The sequence below is a fragment of the Mirounga leonina genome, unplaced genomic scaffold (genome assembly GCF_011800145.1).
Source record: "Mirounga leonina isolate KUSES-001 unplaced genomic scaffold, KU_Mleo_1.0 Mir_173, whole genome shotgun sequence".
In the NCBI taxonomy this organism is placed as follows: domain Eukaryota; kingdom Metazoa; phylum Chordata; class Mammalia; order Carnivora; family Phocidae; genus Mirounga; species Mirounga leonina.
This window is the reverse complement of record NW_023270447.1, coordinates 66,718,692-66,728,464: the sequence shown is the minus strand read 5'-3', so window position 1 is coordinate 66,728,464 and position 9,773 is coordinate 66,718,692. Positions and strand designations below refer to the sequence as shown.

General features: G+C 60.3%; 2 protein-coding genes across 2 annotated transcripts; both read left to right on the top strand.

Moving 5' to 3' along the window:
• The first annotated feature begins 315 nt into the window (after positions 1 to 315).
• TEKT2 (tektin 2) lies at positions 316 to 3,755 on the top strand. The gene is made up of 9 exons (XM_035020190.1): positions 316 to 523; positions 605 to 730; positions 930 to 1,135; positions 2,020 to 2,163; positions 2,245 to 2,359; positions 2,516 to 2,623; positions 2,752 to 2,895; positions 3,052 to 3,131; positions 3,298 to 3,755. The coding sequence occupies exons 1-9, from the start codon at positions 368 to 370 to the stop codon at positions 3,509 to 3,511; spliced, it is 1,293 nt and encodes a 430-aa protein (XP_034876081.1). The 5' UTR covers positions 316 to 367; the 3' UTR covers positions 3,512 to 3,755.
• A 604-nt stretch (positions 3,756 to 4,359) lies between these two features.
• Positions 4,360 to 9,119, top strand: ADPRS (ADP-ribosylserine hydrolase). The gene is made up of 6 exons (XM_035019107.1): positions 4,360 to 4,573; positions 6,446 to 6,542; positions 6,791 to 6,998; positions 7,101 to 7,285; positions 7,612 to 7,712; positions 8,285 to 9,119. Exons 1-6 carry the CDS (start codon positions 4,360 to 4,362, stop codon positions 8,575 to 8,577), a joined length of 1,098 nt encoding a protein of 365 aa, XP_034874998.1. The 3' UTR covers positions 8,578 to 9,119.
• Positions 9,120 to 9,773: the final 654 nt, after the last annotated feature.

Genomic DNA, 9,773 nt, shown 5'->3' with positions numbered 1-9,773 from the left:
CACACACACACACACACACACACCCCAATGGACTCACACACACACACACACACACCCCAATGGACTCCATGGTTCCCTTTCACCTGTTCTGGAACCTGCAGGGTCCAGGAGTTTGTGTCTGTGGATGGATGGGTGGGAGGAGACTTAGTGGATGCCTCCCACAAAGCTGAGTAAAGCCAGGGCTGTTCCCAAGCCGGCTTCCTGCAGGAAGGGACTTGGAGCAAAATGGACAGGAGCATGTTCTTTGGAGAGGGCTTTTGATCTAGGACAGCATTTCCTGAGTGGTCTCCTGCCTTGTTTTCCCTCTCCAGCGGAGGTGGGTGATTGGAACAGGCCTAGGGTGTTCTGACCCTTCAACCCCTGCGCCATGGCCACACTGAGCGTCAAGCCCAGTCAACGCTTCCGGTTGCCAGACTGGAACACCAACAGCTACCTGCTGTCCACCAACGCCAAGCGGCAGCGAGATGCTTCCCACCAGATCCGCCAGGAAGCCCAGGTCCTCCGCAATGAGACCAACAACCAGGTTGGAGGCCAGAGCCTCGTTGGGTGGGCAGAGGAAGAGCCCCAACCCCACACCCTCTTTATCTGGCTTTGTCTCTTCCAGACCATTTGGGATGAACATGACAATAGGACTCGACTGGCGGAGAGGATCGATACTGTGAACCGTTGGAAGGAGATGCTGGACAAGTGTCTGACGGATTTAGATGCTGAGATTGACGCCCTAATCCAGGCAGGGAGCCAGGACAGGGTGCCAGGAGACCCTGCAGCCAGGACCTCCCCAACCTCCCCACTTCAGGGTCAGCGCACCCTTGATGGGGGTATTGGGTGGCATGTCCACCTGAGTCACTCACTGCCCTTCCACTAAAGTGGGGAGGAGAGCTGCTTCCCAGCGATGGCCCCACTAGTGTCCCATGCCCTCTCTTTTCTAGATGAAGGAGTCGGCAGAGCAAAACCTGCAGGCCAAGAACCTGCCTCTGGATGTAGCAATCGAGTGCCTGACCTTGAGGGACAGTCGGCGCGACATTGATGTGGTGAAGGATCCTGTGGAGGAAGAGCTGCACAAAGAGGTGGAGGTCATTGATGCCACCAAGAAGGCCTTGCAACAAAAGATTAGCCAGGCCTTTGAGAAGCTTTGGTAAGGGAGCATCTAGCATTCCCATGTTCACCTGCACTTGAGGCCTGCATGTCTTTTTTTTTTTTTAAGATATTATTTATTTATTTGAAAGAGAGAGAGCACAGAGGGAGAAGCAGGATCCCCGCCAAGCAGGGAGCCCAGTGCGGGGCTCGATCCCAGGACCCTGGGATCATGACCTGAGCCGAAGGCAGATGCTTAACCGACTGAGCCACCTAGGCGCCCCTATTTTTTTTTTTAAGATTTTTAAATCTATTTATTTGAGAGAGAAAGAGAGAGAGCAGGGGGAGGAGCAGAGGGAGAGGGAAAAGCAGACTCCGTGCTGAGCACAAAGCCTGACACGGGGCTCGATCCCACGACCCTGAGATCACGACCTGAGTCGAAATCGAGAGTCGGATTCTTAGCCGATGGAGCCACCCAGGGGCCCCAAGGCTGCATGTCTTACATGTGAAACGTGTTGTGGGTACCGAGCAGCTGGCTCTCAGGCTGCCTTCTGACCCCGCGGTGCCCACCCAGAAACCACTAACTGACTGTAGCTCTTTGCCCACCGCCTGGACACGGTCTCAGAACACTTCCCACCACCCTGCTTTAGGCAGCCGTTATCAGTTGATTGGAAGCACGAGACGTGAAGCCCATTTGCCACCACCCGGAGTACCTTCTCGCGAGTGTGTATGTGTGAGCCTCAGTGAGTGTAGCTACATCCAGGTGCCCCCGCGGGCACGTGCAAGCCGGCGGGGGCCCCCACTTTGTCTTCAGGGCGCCCCTCCAGCTCTGCCGGTCTTTGTCTCTGCTGCTGCTCCACGCTCTGCTCCACGGTCACCCCAGCTGGCCCAGCCCTCAGCGTCCCTTCCGGACCACGATCCTGATCGAGTCTGTTCCCTCCCCAGCCTCCTGCAGGAGGTCCGACAGCAGCTCAGCTCTGACCATCGGGACAAAATGGAGACACTGGACATCGACAGAGGCTGCCTCTCTCTCAACCTCAAGTCCCCAAACATCTCTCTGAAGGCTAATCCCATGCGTGTCCCCAGCGGGTAAGAAGTGTTGCACTCCGTTTCTCCTCCCCACCTCACAGCCCACACTCTTCTGAGCCCGGTGTTTCCTGCCCCTCGCAGCTCCTCCACCCTCCAGCAGTGGGACGACTTCAGCCAGTTCAACAAGAACCTGGCAGAGACCGAGATGAAAGCCGCCGTAGAGCTGAGGGAGGCCATGGCCCTAACTATTGCCGAGGTGACTGACCCCTCCCACACCCTGCTCTTCCACGGCCGGCTGGTGGCCCGAGGGTTCCCTGTTGGCCATGTGGCATCACCCCCCCTCAACTTGCGCGATTTCCTCAGATGGCCACGAGCTTATGCCTCCTGTTGCCCTGCCTCCCCTGTCCTTCAGACCAACAATGAGCTCGAAGCCCAGAGGGTGGCCACAGACTTTGCCTTCAGGAAGCGGCTGCGGGAGATGGAGAAAGTGTACAGTGAGCTCAGGTGGCAGGAGAAGAATGTGAGCCTTTTCTGCGTAGTCCCTGGGGCCCGGGGCTCCTCCTGTGGGATGAGAGCCCCCAGGAAGCCCCGGACTGGGTGCCCCACAGCGGGTTCGGCTGGTGGAGACCAGTCACTCTGTCCCTGCAGACCTTGGAGGAGATCGCTGAGCTGCAGGAGGGCATCCGGCACCTGGAGGAGGATCTGCGCAGAAAGTTACAGAACCTGAAGCTGTGCCATACCCGGCTAGAGTCCAGAACTTACCGGCCCAATGTGGAACTCTGCCGGGACCAGGTGCGAGGGTACCCCTGTGGGGCACGGGCCCCCCACTCAGGCTTCCTCAGGATCACGCCCCAGCACTTGTTCCTGGCGGAGCAGGGGTGCTTATGGAGGGCAGGATCCAAGCCCATAGGCTGACCTGGGCCTCCCAACCCACCCTTCTGCCTCTAGGCACAGTATGGCCTCACTGACGAGGTTCACCAATTAGAGGCAACCATCGCTGCCCTGAAGCAGAAGCTGGCCCAGGCACAGTACGTTTGGGGAGTGGGCAGGAGGCGACGGGAGACACCTGCCACCCATGGGGCCTTTTGCTGCCTGCTGGCTTCTCTGATGTCTTCCTAACTGAAGGCCAGTGAGCTCAGCCCTGACCTCCCGGCGTCGGGCAGGGGTGACGGGTTGTTCATGCCTCCTCCCCAGGGATGCTCTGGATGCTCTCCACAAGCACCTGGCCCGGCTGCAGGCTGACATTGACTGCAAGGCCAACTCCATGCTGTTGGACACCAAGTGCATGGACACGCGCAGGAAGCTGACTGTGCCTGCGGAGAAGTTTGTGCCCCAGGTGGACACCTTCACCCGCACCACAAACCGCACCCTGAGTCCACTCAAAAGCTGCCAGCTGCAGCTGGTCTAGTCTTGGGGGGCTGAGGGATGAGGGAAAGGTCAGATGGGAGATGGAAGAGGGTGGGGGGTGGAGAGAATGAATCTAATAAATGTGGTTCTCAGTCCAAACGGCTTTCTGCTCTCCCTGCATATAGCCAGCAGGGAGTGACAGGGCTCTTGGTTTCCTGTGTATGGAGGAGCAAAGTTGGGGAACATCATCCCTCAAGCTCCATGTTCTAAATCTGATTCCTTCCCTCCTCCCTCCTCAGGGAACCCCTCTCTGGGCTAGGCCAGCATCCGCCCGGCTCTAGCAGCGTGACCTCTCACCAGCTCTGCCCCAGCTGGACCCTTGCCTGCCCTCTTGATGCCTAGGGGAGGCCCGGGGGAAGCAGACGCGGCTAGGATCACAGTGGGAGGGCTTGGGGGTGGGGGCCCAAGCCTGAGGGAGCCAAGGGCTGGGGCAGCCATGGGAGGGCGGGAGGGCGGAGGTTGCTGGGGCCCAGAGCAAGGCTTGCTAAATGCAGGCCACAGGGAGTGGGGGGTAGGGGGGAACGGAGACAGTGGCCTGAAGGGCAGGACTGCCAGGGTCCGATGGTCTGGCTCGGGCCCTCCTCTCACCTCGGGGACCCTTCAGTGGCCATCCCGCCCGTCTGTGAGCCGCTTACGGGTGGGGAGAATGGGGCTAAAAGCAGAGGCCTGGCCCACGCCAGTGCTGCAGGACGCGGGAGCTGCGGCTCCGGGCCGCTGGGCGGCGCTGTGGGCGCAGAGAGGCACCGAGGCTCCGGGCCGCTGGGCGGCGCTGTGGGGCCGGCGGAGGCGGGGGGGCGCTGTCGTGCGGCGCGCGCCGGCCGTACCGGAAGTGGCGGCGGCTCCGCGCGGATGGCGGCGGCGGCGGGGATGACGGCGGCGGGCTGCGCGGGGGCTGGGGCGGCCCGCTCCCTCTCCCGCTTCCGAGGCTGCCTGGCCGGCGCGCTGCTCGGGGACTGCGTGGGCTCCTTTTACGAGGCGCACGACACCGTCACCCTGACGTCAGTCCTGCGTCACGTCCAGAGCCTGGAGCCGGACCCGGGCTCGCCGGGGAGCGCGCGGACAGGTGGGCGGGGCCGGGTGCACGTGCGGACGCGTTGGCCGGGGGTCCCCGGGGGCTCGGGCGGGAGAGACAAGCGTCGGAGGTGAAGCTGCCCGCTGCTGCAGGGGCCGGGTCTGGAGGAGCCGCGGGCAGCTCGGACCCAGCGCGTCAGAGTCCAAGCCCCAGCTTCGCTCGTCTCGCCCGCAACGTTCCCGGCTGGGGGCCTGGCAAGCCCGTCCTTTCGGCCGTGCAAGCCGGCGACCCGGGCGTCATTCCCCGGCATTGCGCCTGGTCCCCCGTGTGCACCGCCAGCCCATTCTCCACACAGCAGGGATCACGACCCAAGCCGAAGGCAGACGCCCAATGACTGAGCCACCCAGGCGCCCCATCCCCTCCTTATTCAGATCCGTGTTCTGACAGGTTGACTTCACTCTCTCTGGCAGACCCTCCCCATGGGGTGGTCCCAGCAGCTCCAGCAGAGGAAGAGTCTGTCTGCAGCGGCCCCAGCAGAAATCCCAGACTGCATCTCCTCGGCCTGGCTTGGCCATCTGTCCATCCCTAAACAAAGGAGTAGGGTGTGCTATTTGAGGAGGCTAGTGGTGGTGTGAACCTTATGCCCCAATAACATGGGCTGAGAATGATAGAGAAGTGGCTCCCTGGGGGAAAGCAGGATTCAGGGACCAAACGAAGGGAGCACGGGTGCTACTCCACCACACAGGGAGAGGTTGAGGGGACAGGAGAGGAGAGGGAGGAAGAACAAATCCGCTGGGGAGCTGGGCTGGGTGGCCGGAAGGAGGGACTGACTTGGTCAAGAGGTGACAGGAGAGTGTGGCTGTGGGTAAGAGGCCTGTCCACCCCTCTAACTAGTAAAGCCAGAGGAGCCCCTCTTAGGAGCTCCGCTTAGAGCCCTATTCTTAGGAGCCCCCTAAGAGTGAAGGGGAGAAAGTGGGGCAGGGGGCTTGTGGTACACAGAGGAGTGGGAGTGGGGTGGGGGATCGCTAGGGAGTGTGCTTCCTTCTCTGTAGCCATCTCTTCCTTCAGTAAAACCAAGTGCTACCGGTCCATTGCTGGGTCACAGCCTGCGTGGAACATCTTCATATAACCGGCATTGCTTGTCCAAAGTGCCAGAGCGGTAGTCCTGGGCACGCAGAAGGAGCGGGGCTTGGGACGCCTGGGTGGCTCAGTCGTTAAGCATCTGCCTTCGGCTCAGGTCATGATCCCAGGGTCCTGGGATCGAGCCCCGCATCGGGCTCTCTGCTCAGCGGGAAGCCTGCTTCTCCCTCTCTCACTCCCCCCCTCCTTGTGTTCCCTCTCTCGCTGTGTCTCTCTCTGTCAAATAAATAAATAAAATCTTAAAAAAAAAAAAAGAGTGGGGCAGGTGGAGGGGGCTGTTGAGCCAGGCTCCAAGGTTGGTTCTGGGGATGTGGAGGGGAGCGGTGGGATGTAACAGGGAAGGGCTTTGAAGGCCAAGGCAGTGAATTTGGCCTAATCCTGAAAGCAACAGACAGCGATTTAGAGCAAGAGAGTGAGATGAGGAAAGGGATAGTCGCTTTTAGGAAGAATTTTCTGGCTGCACATACAAGCTGGGTTGGAGGGTGGTGCAGGAGAGCTACGGTCATGGCAGTCAGAGGGGGGCAGAAGATTTTCCTTCAGAAATCAGCAGGTCATTATAACTGATTCGGAATAAAGAATTACTGAAAATCCCCAGGCCCGGAACCCAGGAAATTGGGCGGGAGAGAGGGAGGCTCGGTCAGTAGAGCATGTACCTCGTTCTCAGGGTCCTGAGTTCAAGCCCCACACTGGGTATAGAGCTTCTTAAAAAAGGGGGGTGGCCGGAGCTTCCACCTTCGAGCCCTGCAGCGCGGTCTCCCCCTCCCCCCCACCCCGTCCCTGCAGAAGTGTTGTACTACACAGATGACACGGCCATGGCCAGGGCCCTGGTGCAGTCCCTGCTGGCCAAGGAGGCCTTCGACGAGGTGGACATGGCTCACAGGTGAGGGGGGGCTGTCCTGGGGGGAGGCGAAGCGGGTCGGCCGAGTAACCGTACTTCTTGCCCAGAGCGATGATGTGGGTGGGTGCGTGCTGGGCGCCCCCCTCGGCAGGGCGGAAGGGGCAGCACTGCTACTACGGGATCCCTAGGGCCCTGAGGCTGCTGCTTTTCCCGGACCAGCCAGAGCTCTCCTCTTCGGGCCCCAGCACACATCTGTTCAGCCCGCATCCTGTCTCCCTTCTCTCCCCTAGATTCGCTCAGGAGTATAAGAAGGAGCCTGACCGGGGTTACGGCGCTGGAGTGATCACTGTCTTCAAGAAGCTCCTGAGCCCCAAGTGCCGCGATGTCTTTGAGCCCGCCCGGGCCCAGTTTAACGGGAAAGGCTCATATGGCAACGGGGGTGCCATGCGGGTGGCCGGCATCTCCCTGGCCTATAGTGATGTCCAGGATGTGCAGAAGGTAGTCCAGGCGGGCTGGCTGCTGGGCGTTTCCCTTCCTCCCTCGTCTCTGCAGCCCGGGTTCTGTGACAGCACGTCTTTGCTCCCACTGCCTCTGCCCTAGTTTGCCCGGCTCTCAGCCCAGCTGACACACGCCTCCTCCCTGGGTTACAATGGCGCCATCCTGCAGGCCCTGGCCGTGCACCTGGCTTTGCAGGGGGAGTCGTCGAGTGAACATTTCCTCGAACAACTCCTGGGCCACATGGAAGAGCTGGAGAGTGACGCCCAGTCCGTCTCAGATGCCAGGGAGTGAGTATGGGAAGGAGGCAGGCTGGAAGGGCGTGTGTGGGTGTGCATGCGTTGTGGGGTCCTCTGGCATCTCCACAAGCTGAAACCTTTCTTTTTTAATTGCAGACTTTGAGGAGGGGTGGGAGGAGCCCCTTTGCCTTGACTCTACTCCAAGGCTCTTAGGGTACCAGAGAGTAAGACGAGCGGCTCACACCTAGCCCTCTCCTACTACTTGTCAGGACACCAGTGCTGGGTGTCAGCCTGATCACCTCCCCGCCTCCCCCTCCCACACCCCTTCCCCTGCCTGCTGGCTCCGACCTCCCTGAAATCTCGCCCCCGACCCACAGGTTGGGCATGGAGGAGCGTCCCTACTCCAGCCGACTGAAGAAGATTGGTGTTCTTCTAGAGCAGGACTCGGTGACCAGAGAGGAGGTGGTGTCCGAGCTAGGTGGGTAGACCCTCACACCCGGCATCCTCAGGGCGAGTCCTGGGCTTCGGGAAGGACGGGAGCCTGGGGCACGCCTGCTGCCGCGTTTCTTGCCCGCGGCTGCGGTCCCTGGCAGGGTCGGGAACACAGCGCCTCCTTGCTGGGGTTACCAGGGCTGCCACGCTGCCGGCCTCACAGCTCAGTGTCCCCAGGAATGGCAGGTGGCCACTAGTTTTGACCGTTCATGTTGACCCCTGGTGCTTGTTTATAGAGTACCTGTGCTGTGTTCAGGCAGCATACAGGACACTCTGCCTGTGGCTCATTTCACCCCCACACCAGCCTTTATTCCCTCTCTGCCCGAGGAGTCGAATCCCAGAAACCGGAATCTCGGCCGCGAGGGAACTTGCCCAGCCCCGTACTAGCAGGATGGAGAGCCGGGATTTGAGCCTGGGTAGTCTAATTCTAGAGCCTGTGCTCCGAACCACAGCCCGGCTTGAAACTGAGAGCACTGACTTGGGGCACGCGGCCAGAAGAAGCCTGGGGACACAGAGGGTGGGGGAGCGTGGGGTCCCCATGTGCTGGCTTCCCTACAGGCAATGGCATCGCTGCCTTCGAATCTGTGCCCACCGCCATCTACTGCTTCCTGCGCTGCATGGAGCCGGACCCCGAGATCCCCTCTACCTTCAACAGCCTCCAGAGGACTCTTATCTATTCCATCTCGCTTGGGGGGGACACAGACACCATCGCCACCATGGCTGGGGCCATTGCCGGGGCCTACTATGGGATGGGACAGGTGCCAGGGAGCTGGCAGCAGAGCTGCGAGGGCTATGAGGAGACGGACGTCCTGGCCCACAGCCTGCACCGTCTGTTCCAGAAGAGTCTGTGAGGGCCTCAGCAGCTGGGACGCCGCCGTGTCCAGCCGGCCCCACTACAGCTTGGATCGGAGACGCTGTGGTTCCTCGGGTACTGGTCCCCGCCTCCGTCAGCCTGCGGTGTGGGCAGAGCACACAGCTGGGCTGGGGTCCCGGGGGAGGTGACTGGACAGCGAGGGGACGACTGGTGCCTCCCTGGCGCTGGGTTTCCGGCTCACTGCAGAGCCTGGGGCCCCTCGGCTCCTTGGGCAGACGGGAGGGATCAGGACAGGTTTTACTTTGGAAGGGTATCCGTGGCATTTTCCTGTCTTATCCAAGACATGGGATGGGGGTGGGGGGTGTGGGCAGAAATGATCGGCAGTGGCACCATTTCTTCTCGTTGAGATGTAGCCAGTTTGCCAGAAAGCATGTCTTTGACTGGGCAGAGCCCCTGGGTTGAGGAAACCAGCACTTGCATCTAGCTGATCTGGATGTACACCTGGCCCTTGGCCGTCATGGGGCTTGTTAACAGCTTCCAGCGGAAGTCACAGCAATAAACCGCTTTTGGTAAATCCCACCACTGGTGCCCATGTTTCTCCTCTGCCCTGAAGGAATTTCCGCCCCACCCCGCACACCCCCTTGACCTTCTCAAGCCTTGTACCTCTTCATCCGCTCTGCTAGGAGCCAGTAGCAGGGCTGCAGGGTTGTCGGGCAGATTCCTCCCATTCTTCCAACTGGCTGTGCTGTTTGGCCAGGAAGGGCAGAGCGGGCATGGTTTGGTGCTTTTTCCTGTTGGAGATCATTCAGAGTGGCCCAGGCAGTGGCAGGACAAGCCAGATGTCCCTGCTCTCAGAGTATTCATAGGTTGCTCCCCAAATAGGTCCCAGGTCCTGCTGGCCCAGGAACAGGACCCCAGTAGGAGGATGCAAAGGGCACCCTCTCCCACCAGACTGCCAACCCTTGGGTGAGGAGGGTGCATCATGTCGGTGCCCTGGGTGGACTGAAGGCTATGGGCCTCATTCTGTATCTTGGGCCCCAGTCAAAGGCCTTCACTTGAAAGGAAGTTTTGCACACCATTCATTCTGAAGAAAGGAAAATTGAAAGGGAGAAGACCCTCCCCTCTAACTTCAGGGATATTCTCCAATTATCCTTCCAGCCTCAGTGGAGAGAGAAGCATACCCAGTTCTGCAGCCAGCCTCAGGTCAGGACTGACGGGCAGGTCTGCTTTCAG

What these genes read in the sequence shown, in the direction of transcription:
- TEKT2 (XM_035020190.1), top strand. Translation starts at nt 368, where the DNA reads ATGGCCACACTGAGCGTCAAGCCCAGTCAACGCTTCCGGTTGCCAGAC. An exon ending in TCAGGTGGCAGGAGAAGAAT is followed by an intron (nt 2,624 to 2,751) that starts GTGAGCCTTTTC and finishes CTGTCCCTGCAG; the next exon opens with ACCTTGGAGGAGATCGCTGA. An exon ending in TGGAACTCTGCCGGGACCAG is followed by an intron (nt 2,896 to 3,051) that starts GTGCGAGGGTAC and finishes TTCTGCCTCTAG; the next exon opens with GCACAGTATGGCCTCACTGA.
- ADPRS (XM_035019107.1), top strand. Translation starts at nt 4,360, where the DNA reads ATGGCGGCGGCGGCGGGGATGACGGCGGCGGGCTGCGCGGGGGCTGGG. An exon ending in GCCGGGGAGCGCGCGGACAG is followed by an intron (nt 4,574 to 6,445) that starts GTGGGCGGGGCC and finishes CCGTCCCTGCAG; the next exon opens with AAGTGTTGTACTACACAGAT. An exon ending in TCCGTCTCAGATGCCAGGGA is followed by an intron (nt 7,286 to 7,611) that starts GTGAGTATGGGA and finishes CCCGACCCACAG; the next exon opens with GTTGGGCATGGAGGAGCGTC.